The sequence below is a fragment of the Perna viridis genome, chromosome 6 (assembly GCF_037379345.1).
Source record: "Perna viridis isolate PV_CMFRI_1.1 ecotype Kerala chromosome 6, ASM3737934v1, whole genome shotgun sequence".
In the NCBI taxonomy this organism is placed as follows: domain Eukaryota; kingdom Metazoa; phylum Mollusca; class Bivalvia; order Mytilida; family Mytilidae; genus Perna; species Perna viridis.
Genome location: NC_142450.1, coordinates 39261637 through 39282465, shown reverse-complemented (window position 1 = coordinate 39282465; position 20829 = coordinate 39261637). Strand labels below are relative to the sequence as shown.

Genomic DNA, 20829 nt, shown 5'->3' with positions numbered 1-20829 from the left:
ACTAGTACATAATTAAAAAGTTACTGTGAAAAAGTTATTGTGAAAAAGCAAGTTGTAAAACAAACTTGGTCCTTCATCAACACTGTACAATGTTGTCAATAATAACATTATGTTAACATGTTATTGACAATATGCTGTCAATCATTTTAAAAAACTCTACAAGTACATGTAAGTGACAATAGTAACACCTTTCAGAGTATCAACTACAAGTATGTAATAATTGTCAAATTTAGTAATAACATGATATAATACTACAGCCCAGATGACAGAATAAGTCTGGGTATGGACCCTATATATACCCAGAGTGGTCCAGACACCATCAGATCATATTCTCATCACAATTAAGGTAAGATGGTTTTCATTTCATACTGTTTCTATAAGATATTATACATAGGTGCATATGAACATTTATTAAAGTCATTATTGTACTGTACCATTTCTATAAAATTTGTAGAAATTCTTTCCAACTACTACAATCCATAAAAAAATTTGAAGAATCAAATTATGAATGAAAATTTTCTATCAATAAAGTATTTTTGAGTTATCTTCCTCTTACTTCAATATACATTCTTTTTTTCTGTTTGGAAATATCATGCTGTAATATATGTTTCAAATACTTTCTGGAACTTATACTAAATGCTATATTTAAAATAAGTTCTCATTTACCTAATTTCTTAAAGTATATTCAAGTTATTTGCCCTGAAATATGTATTGCTGCAATATAACTCCCTAAGTTGTCTACCCAAGACACTGTTAACCTGTTATATAAATAGTGGTATTTTCATTCAAGAACCACAGCTAAGTTGGCAATCTTGCTTTTGAAATATTAAAGCAATGTTTTTTTTTTGCAGAACTATGAACAAGCTTGCTATCTTCCTTGCTCTTGCCCTGTTTGCTGGTTGCCAGGTCAGTGCCCAGCTTATTGACCCTCTTACCCCACTACAGGGAGGTCTCTTGTCATTATTTGCCCTTCCCTTCATCCTCAATGGTGGTCAGTTTAACAGTGGAGCTGGCATCCTGCCCCCACCAATTGTAGGACCTGCACCACCAATGATCGGAGGAGGACCAGTCATTGGTGAGTAATAAGCATTGATCTATCTTATCTTTTGCCTGCCATGGCAAGAAATAATTATGTTTTCCTGTACTTTTTACACTAAAATCTCCTTTAATTGAAAGATTAATGATATACCACAATCAATTAACCTACATGATGTTACATGAATTAAAGTACTATAAATTAAGAAATTATTGTGTGCATTGATTAATGTGATTCAACATTGTGGTCATTTTGTTATTACCCTTCATTCAGCCCAAAATGTGAATTTAATTTTAAAAATTATTTAAAAGATTCCACAAATCAAGTTTTAATTATTTTGCAAGGCATTTTTCACAGGAATAAATAATAGAATTAACTTCTTAATTTATAGTACTGCATTGTCTGAATCCTCAAATTTCAAAACTATTTTGGTCAAACTACATAACTTATGAAAGAAAGAAAAAATCGGTAACAATAAATTAAACAAAAATGCCTTTAATTATTGAATTATGATCAAATTTTTAGCGTCTCCTGTCAAGACCTTGTACTCAAAATAAAACATACAAATGAAGTCTTTCTATATGTTTTTTTAAATAACAAATAATATAGTGTGTTAGTTACACAAAGTTAACATGATCTTTTCATTAACTTGCAGTTCACCGTCGCCACTTCATCCCAGGACACGGAAAAGGAAAGGGGTACTATTGAACAGACAGCCTAGTTTGAGATAAACAAACTAACATCATCTTGAGTTTATGCTGCAGGAGAACAAGACAGTAGAATGGAGACATCTCTCTGAAGGAGAAAGCATGTTTTGTCATAGAAGCCATTTATTCATTGTTCACATTGATGGAATGATTTTCCATAGATTGTGATTCAAAATAAAATTCTATTTTATTTACTACTGGTTATGACATCAATTAAAACTATCTAAACTCTGATGAATAAATTAGAAACATAATGTATAAAAACAGGAATACAAATAGATTATCTGGAAGTGAAAACTTCTTTCATTGGTTGTAAATATGGTGATTATCAAAACCATTTTTTCAATGCAACATAGAGATACAAGTGTGAGATTTAGATTCTATACACTAAGTAAACTTAAATATCCAGACTTAAAAAAGTTTCACTGAAGTTTACAAAATCAACTTTTTCTAAGTCTTTAAATGGCTTCTTGTGAAAGCAGCATGGTGTCATAGTTTCATCTAAAACTTCAGTTGGAAAGTGTGATGCATTTATGAAATCCACAATCATAAAATTCAATAATGTAATGAAATTCACAATAAAATAATTAAAAAATATATTAAAAATCAAACTATGAAGATCAGCAATCTCAGTATTATACAAATATTACCATTAAATATTCAAACACATGCTTAAGAACATTCAATCACAAATATCATCCTCACAAGCTAACAAGCAACTCAAAGCTATACATCCCCCTAAAAAAAAGTTAAAGTGTATAACTCCACTAAAAATTGGTCAAATCAAAATGGCAGCACCATTTGATCAACAACAAATGGTGACTAACAATCCTACAAAATTTGAACAAAATCCATAAATCAGTTTCCGAGGAGTTGCGTCCACAAGTGTGACAAGACAGATAGACAGACACCCATATTTCTACGTACCAATCCATGTAGCATTGCGGAAAAAAATATAAGTACAAAATAACATAAAATTTACTGAATCACAAGCACTCAAAAATACCAAAACAATAAAATTCCAAGGAAAAAGATACATTATTTACAGGATTTAAATATAATACAATATGCTCAAAAGGAAACTTGTAATGAACCCATGTTAAAACTCTTCAATATGATTATCTCTCCTTGTAGGCATCCAAAAGTAATTATTTTCCTTTATTTACATCTACATTCACATTATATTTCATCAAAACCAATAAGAGGAGTTGCAACTTCAATCTTCTAGCAAGTAAACGTTAAAAGAATTCAGTTAGAATATCTTGCTCTGCAGGCACCAAGCGACTAGGTATCAAGACATGTAATCCATTGTAAATAAATTCTAGTGAAAATATATCAAGACCGTCTAATGATAACCTGAATGCTAAATTTCAAAATCCTTCTGTAAAAAATTTCAAAAAAAGATACAGTCTGGCTATGATTTATAACACCAAAAAGCATTTAAAAAAACACCAAAATTGACCTCACGGTCAAATTCAAGGTTACCATATTGTCTTGAAATTGTCTACCTACTTGCCATTAAAAAATGACTGGAACATCTGACATCTCAACCCATTAACTACAAAATCACTAAAATGCAAGTAATTAAGGGGCAAAACAGAAAATGCACCATCACAGCTCATGTACTAAAAGCACTCCCCGACTTCACTTCATTTGACCATATTTTTGGTCTTTAAAGACAGAAATGTACTGCTTGGTGTGTTTTGTTACATTAAAAAAAGCAAAATTTGACCTCAAGATACAAGTTTTAGGTCAAAGATCATCAACCTTAAGATTTAACAAATCACCTCAAGGTTGTCAACCCCATGCCAAATATTAAGTATGGTTCTGTCTAAATACCAGGCAGGGGTGACTCATCATATCTCAATGTAACTGTTCCAATACATTTGTTACGTCCTAAAATCCAGTCTTCTTGTGCTCATTTCCTTGAATCTGCTATAAATCATGAAATATATTTTGACTGGTTACAGTGTAAAAATTATGGCAGGAAATTTTCCCGCACTTTTCAGTTGTAGAACATAACCAAACTTTAACATTTTTATATCTCTAGTGGGTAACTTTCATTTGCACATTTACACTTGAATACAGTTATTATGAAGAGGCCTACTGAAGGATTTCTAATCATAAATATATGGGATTGAGAAATGCATGAATCACTTATCATAAGCTTCTGCCTGGTTTTAAGCCAGAGATGCACTTAAAAGCCCATCTTGAAAGAGAAAAAAGTTACAACATGGACACAAATTTGTCATGTAAAAATCACTATTACAAGCTTGACATATAAGTTGAAAGTCAAAGATCATACATCACTTCAAATGGATTTTGGTTGAACATCTACTTCTTTTGCAAGTGATATGAAGTAGGACTTAATAGATATAATCCTTTAGTAAACTTTGAAAAAAAAATATGTCAAAAATGACCAGGTATAAAAAAGGCGAAAACAAACTAAGTACCAACTCATAAAACACTATTTTGTTAGAAAATATAATATTTTTGAAACAGCTTACTTTAGAAATTACTTGGTTATTGATTGTGCCGTAAGACAGAAACTTTACTAAAAAATACTTAAGGTTATGTGGCGTTAAGCAGGAATCTTGAATATTATCTTATATTAAATGTTTTCTCTTCATTTTTAAGTGAAATCGCACGATCAATGACACATCAATAAGCATACTGTTAGTTGGCATATATTTTAGTTTTGTCCCCAAACCTATTTTTTACCATGTGAGTCACACCCCCACTCCCCAACATTTTGAATGCATAGAAAGATTCAGGAGGACTTGCAATAATTTTGGCAATATAACTTGACACATTAAATAGCTATGATAATAAATCCCTAGTGTCACAAGATGACAATGTAATTTCTTTATTTGTGTTCCCAATTTGTAAGGTTAGCTGTAAGTAAACATAATAAAACATGAAATTACAAAATAATAAGCCTTTCTGAAATGCACATCTTGTCTAATTACTGTTAACAGTTGACAATGAATAATGTTCTGAGTCAAAATACACAAATAGGTACATAACATCACAGTTAGGCAGGGGAGGTAATTACATAACCAGGACAATGATGACATATGTAAGGTGGAATTTGTCATGTGACATGTCAGTATAATACAGGACTGGGATGTTTGTTCAATATCACTGTAGCTTGATCATACAACTAAACGGTAAGTCATTTCTATGTGTGCACTGAAATTATATTCAAAAATTAAATACCTGGATGAACATTTCTTTTTAGAAAAGCAATTTTCTAGCAGATTCTGTTTAAAATATGAAAAAAAAATCTATAGTACATTTTGATTAAACAATAGAGCAATAAAGGTGAAAGTGCTCATAGTAAATTATTTTAATGTATGTAATGTAAATCTAAATATTCCAATAGAAGTACATGTATTTCACTAGTATGTACATTTAAATGTTTCACAGGCACATTCTTAATTGAAGCATACCACTTAACCATCTCAAATTAGGGGGAGGCTCCCACAAAATCAACAAAAAATTTAGAATCCCCCATATAAAATGTACGATTTTTGGTTGGTTTTTGGTTTAAATTACATTTTCTGTGAACAATTTTTCATAATTGAATTTTTACATGAAAAATTGGAGGTTTTACATACAAACCTCCTACATGAAAGAGTGTCGAATGAGTGAGAATCTCCAAAATGTATTGTCCCAAAGTGTAACAGGTACGTTAAAGATTAAAATAAACTTATAAAAAGGTTAAATCAAAGATCTACTTCAATAAATCATTTTCCTTCTTTTTCACAGAACCATGAATAAGATTCCTGTATTTTTGGCTATGGTCTTGTTTGCTGGATGTTATGCCCAGCTGACTCCAGGGCAGGGAGCACTCCTAACAGGTCTTGCCCTCCCATTCATCCTGAATGCTGGACAGTTTAGCAGTGGACAAGGTATCCTACCTCCACCAATTGTAGGAGGAGGACAAATGATCTATCCAGGCCAAGGACCAATCATCAGTAAGTATAATGATCTATATCATAGAAAATGGTCTTTGTCCTAATGCTTAAATTATAACAAGCTTTTCTATAGAAAAAATCATTATTTACCTTTTTTCGTATTTTTTATAGACTTATATGACCACCTTTTAATGGAATCATGTATATGACAAGAAATGGATTAAAAAAAAAATATGAGCATACAAAAATTTTTTTTCTCCGAAAAAAGCAATACTTTACTTATTATATATTGGAACACTTTTATAGAAACTAATTGATACTGAGCATTATCAACCCATCTGCAAATGTAGTAACATTTACAAGATTCTTATTTTACATTGTTTCATATAAAATAAATAAGAGACAAATTTAGTCCTGACAAAATTGTTTTTTATGCAATAAAACATTATAAATTAATTTTAAATTACTAAAAAAAAATTAATACCCAGGAATATGTTTATAAAATTAAGAATGACCATAAATTCATATGTTCACAGTAATAAAAACTTATGATGCAAGTTCAACCTAAATACAAAAGATTGATCAGTATTAACTTCTATCATTTAAGTAAGACATTTTTTTCAATATTGTTTTTCTATTTCAGTCCACCGTAGATATTATTCCGGAGGATACTGAACCAGAGAAAACAAAGCTCTAAAATAAGAAGACATAAAACAACAATTTACATATACAAACAAGAACACATGTTGTCATCAACTCATACAGGTCATTTCATCAAAATCGAAATTCTCACCTATCAGATTAATTCATATTTTTTCAATAAAACTTTTGAAAACATCAATCAGTATTTTATTCTAAGTGTCAAAAACAGATTGGGTTGTGACAGTTAATGTACATTAATGGACAAGCATAACAAATATATACCAATCCTTAAATAAAAAAAATAATTACATAGTCAAATAGACAAAAAAACTATAGAATAGACTAAGATTCCAGTGACAAGTGAGATGACATTAGAAATTAAAATTAAGTACATTTCAGTGATTATCATTATCATCATTGTAGTGTATTTGCAGTGTACTAATTTCCATTATTCTCATGATAGACTGATAGGAACAAAAATACATTTAAAGTGGATTTCAACATTATGAGACAAATACTATTTTTCAATGCGCCCCTAAAAAATAATAATAAAACCGACATACATATATATACTGGAAAGAATCCATAGTCTAGCTATCATAATAAAACTTCATAGTGCAGAGTTGATAAGACCACAGAGGTCAAACCCTAAACAGTTGAAGCAAATATGAACACACCATTCAAGTTTGATACAGCTCTGTATTTTGATTGTAATTAAATATTTGACATTTGACACAGCAAAAGAATTTGACCACAATGAAAGTGGCCAATAAGGGATGTCATTCCCCAAAAAAAGTGAAAAAATCCTGACAGCGTGTAAATATTGATGGAGTTATTGATCTTACTAATGCATGTGTAGTATATGTTCCATTGTGTAGCTCTAGATAAAGCTCCCCTCTCCAGCAACAAAGCTTAGATGAATCATTCTTCTCAACATCAGTAAAGTATCTGTCTGGAGTGCTCATCTCTACTCTGAATAATATATTAATTGGTAGACATTACAAAACATTCTTTGCAGGAACATAATTCTTCTGATGCCATAAAATGAACGAACTGATTTACATGAAGCAATTTTGAAGTCAAAAGTGCAAGTGATTAAATTCTGAAACTGTTAAACAATAATAAAAGTTACAAAATAACTTTATACACGGATACAGAATAATGACAGTTCTATACAGAAAATATCATACTCAGTTTGATATTGTGTCAAGTCATTCAAAACAGATACTTTTTTGTTTAAGATTGACACCACAATCAATTTGATGTAACTTTGTTAGTTAACACTTTCCATATTATGAAGTATCATTGCAAACATGGCAATAACCTAAGATATACTGTGAAGGTACTTTTATTCATGGGTATGAATTTTCATGGTTTAGGAAAAAATATCAGTGGATTCATGAATTCCTAAATTTGATGACCTATCAAACAAACAAAAAGGAAATTTCCTTTTCCTTGGGAACCAAGTTTAATGGTTTAAAACCAGAAAAACCAAGAAAATTGGTGCTAGATGAAACAATAGTATTTTCACAGTAATATCAATCAGAACGAACAATGGAAAATATAATAAAGTTGCCAATAAAATAAACTATAATTGAACTCTAATCAACCTTTATACAAAACTTCACTGAGTCAGTATTTCAGGAAGAACAAGTAAAAACAACCTTACGAAATTGGTCATGTTACCTTGGTAACCCATTAACATCTTTTAAACGATCCAATCTTTCTAACATATCCTCTCTGAAATAAAGATAAATAAAATGTTTCACAAATTGAAAAATAAAAACTGCTTTCTTTAGGTTTGTTAGAAATAGAGTGATGATACCCAAGGGGATGCTATGGCTGTTGCAGAATTCATTAAAAATACACCATCTGGGAGATCAGAATTAGACTTTTTTATACCTCCATCTACAGCAGCAGAAAAAACAGCAACCAAAATTTAGCATAAATCTACCATATTCTTCAATGCTTTGATGTTATGTTGTATTTATCTACCTTTTCATGTGCATATTAACATTCAGCAGTTTGGCAAAAAATGACTATTAATAACCTGGATTTCTTTTTTTTTATCAAAATATCTTGAGACTCATCAACATCTCTGTAACTACTCATTATCATATATGTAATACCTACGATGGACCATGCCCTCCATCACCATAGCCAAACAGGAAAACACTCTTACTAGATCGTCCTTTGTCTTTATAGTTATTTATAGTTCTAACAACCTAAATAATGACAGAATAAGGAGTCATATAATTACCAATTAAATTACACTTTCTCTATGCCTGTATAAAGTTCTGGGTCCCGTTTCATAAAACATCTCAAATTGAGATTTTCCTCAAATCCAACCTCAACTCAAATTTCGACCAATCAGATCACTTGAAATTGAAGATTTGAGGAAAAACACAGAACTTGAGGAAAATTCTAAACTTGAGATTTTTTTTTCATGAAACCCAGGCCAGATATCTTAAGCATTACCGGCAACAGCACAAAGAGCCAAATATTCCACTGTCATCACAGATACAGAGGTATAATCCAAGGAGAAAGACTAGATAGGGAATATAGACACAACAAACAAAAAGAAATAACCAAAAATTAAACATACAAAAAAAAAACAAAAATACTAATCACTTCCTGACTGCTAATGTCACTTTTGAGAGAAAGATTTTAAGCCATTCAAGTATCAAAGCATCTACATATATAAGATGGTGTTGATCCTTCCCTATGAAGAAAATTATGTTCAGGATTGTCAAACTTGAAACATCGTTAACACTGTTACTTGCACTAAACGTGACAAACAGTATGTGGGAAAATATAAATGCTTTTCCCCAGAGAGACCCCAAGAACATATCTGATACGTCAGAACTGACTCAACCAACCTACAAGGCAACGATTCCATCTTATAGGCCATACCATTTATAACATGACCTTTTAAGTAATTGAGGTTCTGAGGTTCTATGGTTTGCCCCAAATGACCCAACAACAGACATATGCAGAGGTATTACAGAGGATTACCAGATTCAACCACACTCTTAACATTAGGAAGTTAAAGCTTGAAGAGTTCAAACTATCAGTGTCCAAACTTCATTCTGTCTCATAACAGATATTTAAGTCTTTACAGGACAAAACGTTTGATCAATTACATGATTCCTACTTTCTACACTTACCCACTGGTGCACCTGGTCCATGCTCCCAGTTTTTTATGGAGGTTGGTCGCTCATTTACTTTTGTTTTGTTTTGTTTTTTTGTACATATCATTTTGGTTATTTCATGTCTTTTCTTATGTGTGTCTGTCTTTGTCTACATATAAATTATTAGTTAGAAGAGCCAAGAGGGAGACCTGTCATCCAGCCATTCATTCATCTTGTATGTGTCTCCTCCTTTAAGGAGAATCCCAACTATCATTTGTCATATTTAATGGTGTGCAGAATAATGATACTATAAATAGGAATTAAGAAAAATCATACCTTATCAGTAAGAAAGACTGATACATATTTACAGATTTTTTAACACAGCATCAAATAACCATCTTAAGAAATTATCTAGACACCCTGTGTAGTGAATGCTTTATACAATTAACCTGTAAATGAAAACCATCTGTCTAAATGTGACTACCAATTTGCATAGCCTTGTAAGTTTAACTAAAAGAGCAATACTGAATTGGGTACTTACTTAAAACAGGCTTTGAACAAATAGCTGTCATCCTTTTGCAATACCATAGATACATCAATAGTGCCAGATACAATACACTTATCAAGGTTGTGTACTGGACAAATAAAATACACTTTTGTACTTAATATTGATAGTAAAAAATGGCAAAGACAATACAGAGGACAACTGCAGCTGCAAAAACAACGTTTTTGTGAGGGAGGTAAAAATTGCCAAGAAGAACTTTATGACAACTAATAATTCAAAGAAACCAAAGAAGATTAGGTAGGTAGGGAATAGGCCAATCTAAGTACCAAAAACAGGACCATATATGTACACCAAAGCACACTATGCATGTGCAACTTACTTCTTCAACACGACCCATCATATGATATGAGTCACCTGGTGGGAAATGAGTTGTTACCCTAGAACCATCCAGTCCTTCCCACAGAAAGGTATGGTGCTGGAAAAAGATATAAACAAGATCTTATTCTAGACTTACTTCATCAACTTTACCCTTCATTTCATAGGAATCTCCAGGTGGGAAATGTGTCAGAACTCTGGACCCATCAATTCCTTCCCAGAAAAATGTATGGTGCTACAAATTAACATAGAAGTTTGTTAAGTATTTAGATATTTAAAAAGTAAATACTTCAGATAGCAATTCAGAACCCATCTCTCATTTTCAAAAGTTTTTTCTTCTATTCTAACTTTTTTGAAATATTAACAGACACATAGTACTCTATGTTATAGATGTTACTTACAGGAAATTTGTTGACAAGACTCCAACTGAGCTTCTGTGTAAGAAATCTGGTAATCTCACAAGTCTGTAAAATCTGGGGGAGTTGTGCTGAATATCCAAATGTATCAGGCAACCAGAACTAAATAATACAAATAAATTACATGTATTTGGATAAGTTATCCCTGCAGTGACAAACTAGAAATTGAAAAAAATAAATAAACAGTCAAAATTGATGTTGTCTTAACCTTCATTTGTTCTTCATGGCTAAAAAATTACAGTCTGATTTGGAGGACATGTAAGTATGTTTTAAATCACCAAATCATTTTTGGCCCACTCTTAAATTACTAATCCATTCTGCTATAATTCAGGCCTCACCACCGCCAATTTTGAAAAATTACTTGAGTCTGGGAAAATTCTCAATAACTGTTGGTGACATTGACTTTGATTGAAATCACCATGGAAGTATAGAATATTCTCAGACCTAAGTATTGTTTCCGTTTTGTGGTGACCAAAATATCATTTCTATTGAACCTAAGTATTGTTTCCGTTTTGTGGTGACCAAAATATCATGCCTATTGAACCGAAGTATTGTTTCAGTTTTGTGGTGACCAAAATATCATGCCTATTGAACCTAAGTATTGTTTCAGTTTTGTGGTGACCAAAATATCATGCCTATTGAGAAACTCCTACCTCTTTGCATTGAAGGTTGAACTCTTCTTTGAAATATTTCTGACCATACAGAAACTGTCTGATAAAAGATTCACCATTGGGCATGTTACCATCCTATATAAAGTACCAATATTACAAACTAAAATAACATATATACATATACTATAAGGGATAATACACCATAATATTTATGCATTTGCCCTTTTTAAAAATGCTTTATTCACTTCGTCTCTGGCTTGGTGAATATAACATTTTCTCAGATTGAGAAATCTTGATAGCAACTTATATCAAAGATATTGTATAATATCAGTTCATACATGTATGCATTTTGAGTCAATGTGTATACCTGCATAATCCAAACAAAGTTTTAAATCATAAAAAAATTAATAAAAATTAATTAACAATGTAATCACAGTACTAAATAACTTCACAGTACAGATATTGAGTTATAATATTGGAATGAATGCCATTTTGTTTTTGATAGTGACTTTTTTCACAGTTCATATCTGGTGAGACCGCTAGGGCGAGTCCTCTTATAAACCATGATGAAATCACTAAAAATCTAAAACTCCTTTTATCGGTAATTTACAATTAAAAAAAAAAAAAAAATGTTTGTATTGCAAAATTTGTTCAAAATGTTAAAAAAAAAGTACTAATTAAATAAGGACGGTTTTATTGGCTGACCTGATTTGTGATACTGTCCATTCAAAATTAGCATTTCATCAATTAATAAAGCCATGTGAAATGGGAAGGTTGGCATTTTTTTTTTCTCAAGATTAACTTGTTGGTATATTTTGTGAATTATTATCAGTGATTATTTAAATTCTTCAATGTTGAGTTATGATATATGTTCATGGTTTTGCCAGTTCTTATGAAAGTAAGTTGACTACTGTGTAGTGTCATTATGTACAGTCAGTTGTGCTTGAATTTGTACAAATTATCTATAAAAACCTTACCATTTCTACCCACGTAGCACCCACAGGTATAAACTGACCCATCTTAACAAACTGTTTAATCTTCTCATATAATTTGGGATAATGGTCCTTAACCCAACAGTACTGTAGTGCCTGTAACATCATTTTATGTATCTGAATATACATGTAGGTTTCTTAATTTTTACAATGACTATATAGCTGATATAGAGCTTTGGAGCGAAATAATTTTGGGTTTTCCACTTTTTTAATAATTGACTCTTACTCTCAGTCTCTGATAAAATAAAACTGTCTGGAACTATCTGAACTACTTACTGTAGTGAAATTGCACATGTTTAAGGTCAGTGACTTCATATAGATAAAAAAAATCTGCAATAATTCAGTATTTATTCACAGATGCATGGGTTCAAAGTAATATTGTTGACTACTATTGTGAAATTACTTAACTGAGTTATTACAAAATGTGTGATATTTTATAATATTACTAAATCAGGAATTTGTAATATTAGAAAATGAATTTGTAATATTAGAAAATAAATTAGTAATATTAGAAAATGAATTAGTAATATTAGAAAATAAGTGTTTCCTAATATTAAAAAATGATTTTTTTTAATATAACAAATTCATTTTCTAATATTACAAATAAGATTTCTAATATCGCAAAACACATTTTTAATATTAAAAATTGAATTTCTAACATTATAAAATGATTTTTTAATATAAGAAATTGATTTTCTAATTTTAGAAAATGGATTTGTCATATTCAGTTACGATTTTTTTAATATTAGAAAATCATTTTGTAATATCAAAAAATGTGACTGATTTTGCAATATTGCAAAGTGATTTTTTAATATTATAAATTCATTTTCTAATATTAAAAATTCAATTTGTAATATTACAAAATGTGTGATATTTTATAATATTACTAAATCAGAAATTTGTAACATTAAAAAATGAATTTTTGATATTAGAAAATGAATTTGTAATATTAGAAAATGAATTAGTATTATTAGAAAATGAATTAGTAATATTAGAAAATAAGTGTTTCCTAATATTAAAAAATGATTTTTTTTAATATAACAAATTCATTTTCTAATATAACAAATAAGATTTCAAATATCGCAAAACACATTTTTAATATTAAAAATTCAATTGAATTTCTAACATTATAAAATGATTTTTTAATATAAGAAATTGATTTTCTAATTTTAGAAAATGGATTTGTCATATTCAGTTACGATTTTTTTAATATTAGAAAATCATTTTGTAATATCAAAAAATGTGACTGATTTTGCAATATTGCAAAGTGATTTTTTAATATTATAAATTCATTTTCTAATATTGAAAATTCAATTTGTAATAGATTGTATTACAAAATGTGTGATATTTTATAATATTACTAAATCAGAAATTTGTAACATTAAAAAATGAATTTTTGATATTAGAAAATGAATTTGTAATATTAGAAAATGAATTAGTAATATTAGAAAATAAGAGTTTCCTAATATTAAAAAATGATTTTTTTTTAATATAACAAATTCATTTTCTAATAATACATAATAAGATTTCTAATATCGCAAAACACATTTTTAATATTAAAAATTCAATTGAACTTCTAACATTATAAAATGATTTTTTTTAATATAAGAGACTGATTTTTTAATTTTAGAAAATGGATTTGTCGTATTCAGTTACGATTTTTTATTATTAGAAAATCATTTTGTAATATCAAAAAATGGGACTGATTTTGCAATATTGCAAAGTGATTTTTTAATATTATAAATTTATTTTCTTATATTACAAATTCATTTTCTAATATAACAAATTCAATTTGTACTATTACAAAATGTGTAATATTTTATAATATTACTAAATCAGGAATTTGTAAAAAATGAATTTTTGATATTAAAAAATGAATTTGTAATATTAGAAAATGAATTTTTAATTTTACAAACTGAATTTCTAATATTAAAAAATCTTTTCTAATATTAAAAAAAAAATGATTTTGTAATATTAGAAACTCATTTTCTAATATTACAAAATATTGATTTCTGTCCACTTTTGCTTGCCATAATTATGTGATCAATATCTACTTGAATTCATTCTTGACATTTTTCTCAGATTGATCCAAGAAGTTGCTTTGAATGACCTTTTCCATGAAAAGGACAATGTAATTTTAATTTTTGACACCAAAAATCTTTCAGTTGAAGAATTCAGTACAAAAATGTGTAGCGTTTTCTGCAATAGCTGACACAAGGGTAAATATGTCTGTATATAAGCTCATCCTAGTTTCATTTTACCTGTGAGCAGGTAAATTTAAAGTGTGGATATTTCTCCATCAACGCTACTGTACAGGACCATGATCTGGCACATTTCCTTATTGTTTCAGCATATGGCCATAACCAGGCTGTACAAATAGACAACACAACAAACATAGGTCAATCGTAATCCGAAATCATTTTTTTTTATAAACTGAAGAAATTGTACGGTTTATCTTGGTGTACTCTATATGTCTGTTCAAAATGGTTGACATTGTTTCAAACCTTAAATACAGGATTGGTTTAAAAAAAGACTTTGATAAAAATAGTCTTTTAAATAAGTTTAGTAAGGAAATGGCAAGTGAAGAAGGTTCTGGAAAATGTTATAAGAAAATAAATTAAATTTTCCCCCAAAACATTCAATCAAGTCATAAAACAACAAAACCAATTTCAATTCTTTTAGTTTCCGTAACTGTAATGGATCAATCCTACCAGAATCTATATGAGCATGTCCCATGGCATGTATTGTATGGTGTCCCTGACCATTTCCTTCCTGGAAGAACTTCATCGCTATAGCATGTGCTCTGTAAATTGGAATTCAATTGTAAGTCTATTTGTATATCACTTATTTAATCTAAGCTTCTAATAAATGATTAAATTTGATTTGTAATAAGTCTTCTGATTGGCTAGTTCTTTTAGGGCAAACTGGCTTATTTTGTATAAATTATTTGGTAGTGTAATATCATAAACATAGATTGGTCAAATGGTCGACTGTCTGTGACTCAAACAACCACGAAGTAATAATTTACAGTTTAGACTGGAATGGATAAGAAATTAAATCATATAGATTTTTTTCAACTTCAGATTAATCTATATTTGCTTGAGCACAAAATAAGGGATGACCTTTGATACTGAATTTGTATCAAGATGTGGAAATAAACAATAAACAAGCAAGTGGAAAAAAAACATAAAGACTTGTTTACAAGTTGATTTGAAATAAAACTTGTGATGAGCATTGTCTGTTTGTTGACCACTCAGTCAGATTAAAAAGAAAATGTTATAATTTAAAGGGAAAAAAACCAGTATCAGTTTCAGAAGGCAAACTAGATATCACTGAAATGGAATCAATATCTGTGGGCTCCTCTGAGGTAAAAATCCTATACATTAGCCATGCTTAACCAATTAAATTAATCATGCAAAACTCATTACAGTCAAGACAAATACAGTTTTGCAAAAATCTTTAGTTTTAACTTGGAAATCAAAATTCAAGGTCAAAGGTCACCAACTATAGTGCACAACACATTGTCTTAAAATGATCTACCCACATACCAAATATCAAAACCCCAAATCATAAGACAAAAAAGTTATAGCCCAGACATAAGTTTGTCACAGAAAAAAACAGGAATTTGATCTTGCGGTCAAAGATCAATGTCAAAGACCACTATCCATAGTATGCAAATCATCATCTCCGTGTGAACTACCCACATGCCAAATATCAAAAGCCCACATTGAAAGACAAAAAAGTTGTAGCCTGGACAAGAGATTGTCACAGAAAATACAGAAATTTGACCTTGAAGTCAAAGTTCAAAGTCATAGGCCAGTATCAATGGCACTTGACACATTGTCTTTAGGTGATCTCCATAGATATCAAGTATCAAAAGCCCACAACGAAAGATAAAAAAGTTACAGCCTGGACACAAGTTTGTCACAGAAAAAAACAGGAATTTTGACCTTGAGGTCAAAGTTCAAGGTCAAAGACCACTATTCATGGCACATAACACATCGTCTCTTTAGGTGATTTACCCACATGCCAAATATCAAAAGCCGACATCAAAAGACAAAAAATTTACACAAGTTTGTAACAGATGTATGCACGGACAGATGGATGGAGAGAGCGACCACTATCAGGCGACCTCAACTTTTTGTGGCTGGGCCCTAAAAAGCAAATACATAATTTTTTTTTCAAATTAGTCTATGCCCCTAAATGGAAATAATGTAAAGTGAGTTAAAATGCTAACCAACAGATAATGTGTACCCTAGACTGTATTTAATAAGCTTGTATGTAAGTTAATGTTATCATTTCCTAAAAACCATGTAATGTAAACGACGACTTGTGATAAACAATCCATTCCAATCAATCATTGAATTTGGCATCATATAATGTTTCCTTACAAAAGTTATGTATAAAACCATGAGACTGATGGAAACAACCAGATAGTGATTATTGTGTTACCTTGAGTATGTAGCTCTATCATCCACAATGATAGTATTTATCATATTGTTGACAGTATACAGAGCCGTGTAGCCTCTCTCTGATTCATCGGGTAAATGCTGCAAATACCATATATCATATGTTGAATATTTATCTAAACTTTTATAGATCAATTTTTACATCAGTACAGAAAAGACTTTATAGAGGAATAATAAACTTTAAAATAGTGGTAATTAGTGGTAATATTACTTCTCTCCCAAGGTTAACCTGGTGGGCACAGATAATCCCACATTCCAAATTTTGAAATGTAAAAAGGGTCATAATTCCTGAATAGGAAATGCAATATACACCAAAATCAAATTATATGTGTACAGTATATTTTATGGTCCAATGCATTGTGTTCAAGTTTTAAAAGATATAGTTAAGTAGTTCTATAATTATCATCCAGAAACCAAAAGTAGGACAAACAGATAGACAGACGAAGGGACACAAGAAACATCATATACCTCTTTCTTCAAGAGCAAGGACAAAGAAATTACATTAAACTTGTGTAGCTAAGGTTTTTACTATATACGATTCAAAATATGTGTACAAAAATCCACATATAAAATCCTAAGCACAGTTGCACTCATTAATAAAGGATCAGCTAATCAAAATATCAATCCTGAATTACAGAAACACTATCATTGACCATGCATGATAGATTTTTATTATACAGATAGCAGTTTTCCCTGTGAAAAAAAATGATACTTTACACTATTAAATTAATTCAATAATTTCATTCTCTGACTTTCTCGAGCCAAAATGTCACAAAAAGTCAAGACACAAATATCAATCCACCATTCACAAAATTCTAAATTTGTGTTAAAATAGTATTAAATTATGGAGAAAACCTACATAATGAATAGGATAATCAGTTGGTTATTGTGAATAACCTAAATATGATCATGTGTGCCGAGCATGCATTAAGATTGAACTTGTGCACGGAACTTGTTATATCTAAGCATTCTTTGGCAATCATGATTATATTTTGGTAATTGACTCTTTCCAATTTATTATCCCATTAATAGTATATTTATAAAAATATCAAAAGAAATTGCTTTAAGTCCTTACCTGTAACAGAACCAAAATCAAGGACAAAGTTATGAACCATTAAATGGAAACTGTTTATTATAGTACCTTTGCCATATCATGAAGTGTCTCGATGTCAAGGATCAGCTGATGAACTTCTCTATCAAACACAGCTATTTCAGCCTGAGATAGTGTGAATGTTTTATTTGGTACAGGTGGGTTTATCAGCCCATTTCCTGCTCCAAATAATGTGTTGCATGCCATCTCTATGTACAGTTTGTATCTGTAAAACATATTATCACGATCACAATTACCCCCACAAGTTTTTTCAAGTACGTATATGAATTTCTTATATGAATTTGGAATTTCTCAGCAGGAGTACAAATTTACATTCAAAAGTAGGACCTGTCTCAAATCAGGGGTCCACTTGGAGAACAGTAAAACTTCTCCATAAACTGTCAATTAAAAGGGTTAAAGAAAGGTCCAGGACCCAGTTAAATGAAATTTCAAAAGTTTTAGGTTAAAAAATAAGGACCTGAACTTCAAACCACTATTAATTTGAACATGTAAAAATAAAACAATTTGCTGAAAGAAGACATTGGAACAACATTTAGATAACCAGACGAAAAGGGGAATTGAAACATGAATCAAGTTTTGCAACCCTTATCTCAATGGTCTATATCCCTCTAGTTTTATCAACAGTGGGCCAAAGAGAAAATAACAAGAAAAAAGGCATCAAAACTACACTGCTATCCTACAAACTGAAATTCACCATTCTTAATTGAATAGTCAATCTTGACTCATTTAATCAATCTGTATGGGTCATTTTCAATTCCTATGGAAGATTTGACACATGGCCCCTTAAAAATGTCCCTGGTGATACGGCATTATTAAGAAATACTCCCATACAACATAGCATTACATTACCTATTCTTTCCTTCACTTTTAGCATCATTTAAGGGAAAAGATATTCTTTTGTTCCCTGCACTAAGTCCCTAAAAAATGAAATCAGTAATTGTTAAATTTGATATACCAGTAAAAGCTTATCTTATTGAAGAGGACATTCAGTATTTCTGTGTGTAACAGTTACATGAATGTGTTGCAATAATATCTCTTAATAAGTTTGTAGTGAAAATGAGCAAACGAAGTTAAATATTTCCATCATTATTGAGTTTTCAACTTTAAAACAAAACGCCAGATTTTCTCATTTACTTGATCAATTAAATAATCTCAAAAGGTAGACACACTCAAATCTCCTTAATTTTGATTAAACCCAGGTAACTGGATCAAGTAAAAATGATGAAATCAATACCTGTAAAGGACAGCCATCTTGCCAAACTAAAGCCTCAGAACCAGAATTCCATAGTAAATGTACTTCCTTGCCAGACCATGCTTTGGGTATGTCAATCTCTACACAAAACCAGTGGGTACTCCATCTGTCAGAAAAATTCCAATAATGATTCAACAACCATTTATATTATCATTCACATACACCATATATCTGCTTAAAAGACATTATGTACCATAAGCTAGAGGCTGTAGGTTTTAATATAAGAGAATTGTAATTTCACCCCTTGCAATCTTCTTCCCATGTTCATACATGTACATGTTATGGCTAAAATTAAAAAAATAAAAACTGAAGTTGGTATTTTAATTATCTTTAGAACTATGACATTCTTATCAGAAGTTGTAGATTATTCACACATTGCAAAAATCATCTTAAAATTTTATTGGAGTGAGTGACTCAACCATTCAATATAACATCTCTTCACTTCATTAGAACTTACGTTGGTCCAAAAGCTGTTCCAACATTAGTGTCAGAATATTTGCCTTTCACAGCCTTGTCATAACTGATCCTGTCAGTGGCTTTATAATGGCTGACTCTAGCCAAAGTATACTTATCTGGATAAAGTCTGAAATGCACTAACAACATTTGGAAAACACAAAACTTGAAAAGTTTTCAAATACAATGTACAATGTAATTTCTCTTTACAACTTCTATATGAGACATTCAAAAATGCACAAAGGAATTTAGTCTTTCATTTCTTTCGGTCATATACCTAGGTATAAATCAGAAAACAGTATAACTTGGGATTTAAACATGTTAATTCATTATTGGTACTCAAACTGACTGCTCATACTATCTACTGAATCATAAGTTATATAAGAATATACGCTATTAAGCTCATAATAACTACAAAATACCTTGACGTTAGATTAACATCTGTGAAGTAGTCAGTAGAGATAAATTTCTCAGCTCTCTCCAACGTAGTTCTCTTGTGTTTGAGTACAACAGTTTCCATATTTTAAACTCTAGTTCCTTCAAAACATCAATTAATACACTTTAATTATTTTTACATTATTTAATCTATTAACAGACATCAATTCATTAAATGTGGTAAGAAATATATTAATTATAGTCAGAAAGAACTTCGGTTAACATGAATAACCTTGCAAATTTAAAGTTTGGATATGGGATAAAAGTCTCAGTTAAAATAAAAAGAATTTTCATTCTACTTGTTTACATGTGCAACGGCTACATGTACATGAACCTTGGTTAATACTTACCGCCAGGCGCGTAGCTGAGGCCAAATTGAAGTGTAGGCAAAATTATGGCAGGGAGTCTGGGGGCCGCTTAAGGCCCCCTGCAGGTCCAGGGGGGAGTCCTGGTAGGGGGTCTAGGGGGGCAAAGCCTCCACCGAAGCCCCGCGGAGATAGTGTTTTAGAGCATCATTTATGCCTCTGCTGGATGTATTTTATCTCAAAAAAAAAAAAAAAAAAAATGGCAAAATTAAGTGCAGGCAAAAGCTTTTTTGCCTAACGGCAGCTACACACCTGACCGCAATTTATCCCACAACTGTTTTATTTGAGTAATCAAAATGAAATGACTGTAATTTACAGGTGTCATGGACAATATACACAATGTAAGATTCAAAAAGTTATACCCGTGTTTCCTGCTACCAGAAAGAAAAAAAGATGGTACAATAATGTA

The 20829-nt window shown here is 30.5% G+C and overlaps 1 protein-coding gene and 2 long non-coding RNA genes across 10 annotated transcripts in view; 2 read left to right on the top strand and 1 right to left on the bottom strand.

Annotated features, from left to right (window-relative positions):
• Nucleotides 1–20829, bottom strand: part of LOC148614905 (alpha-mannosidase 2C1-like) — a 35230-nt gene that overhangs the window by 13219 nt on the left and 1182 nt on the right. For 5 of the 8 annotated variants that reach the window (XM_088589407.1, XM_088589408.1, XM_088589405.1 and 2 more), the window contains 15 exons: nt 20043–20157; nt 19625–19750; nt 19150–19273; nt 18765–18832; nt 17946–18120; nt 16788–16885; nt 15047–15138; nt 14597–14703; nt 12321–12431; nt 11386–11478; nt 10718–10834; nt 10456–10551; nt 8439–8530; nt 7992–8045; nt 7151–7277 (listed from right to left, as the gene is read on the bottom strand). In XM_088589407.1, coding sequence (XP_088445533.1) covers nt 7151–7277; nt 7992–8045; nt 8439–8530; nt 10456–10551; nt 10718–10834; nt 11386–11478; nt 12321–12431; nt 14597–14703; nt 15047–15138; nt 16788–16885; nt 17946–18120; nt 18765–18832; nt 19150–19273; nt 19625–19750; nt 20043–20140 — 1578 coding nt within the window. In that variant the 5' untranslated portion in view covers nt 20141–20157. Of the gene's footprint in view, nt 1–7150; nt 7278–7991; nt 8046–8438; nt 8531–10320; nt 10417–10455; nt 10552–10717; nt 10835–11385; nt 11479–12320; nt 12432–14596; nt 14704–15046; nt 15139–16787; nt 16886–17945; nt 18121–18764; nt 18833–19149; nt 19274–19624; nt 19751–20042; nt 20158–20405; nt 20780–20829 lie in introns of those variants that run through there. The other 3 variants (XM_088589413.1, XM_088589411.1, XM_088589412.1) reach the window with 3 other exon arrangements.
• Nucleotides 108–1954, top strand: LOC148614907 (uncharacterized). Its single transcript, XR_015923793.1, has 3 exons — nt 108–346; nt 852–1075; nt 1692–1954. It is a non-coding gene; the product is annotated as an uncharacterized LOC148614907 (long non-coding RNA).
• Nucleotides 4870–6450, top strand: LOC148614906 (uncharacterized). The gene is made up of 3 exons (XR_015923794.1): nt 4870–4913; nt 5515–5723; nt 6307–6450. It is a non-coding gene; the product is annotated as an uncharacterized LOC148614906 (long non-coding RNA).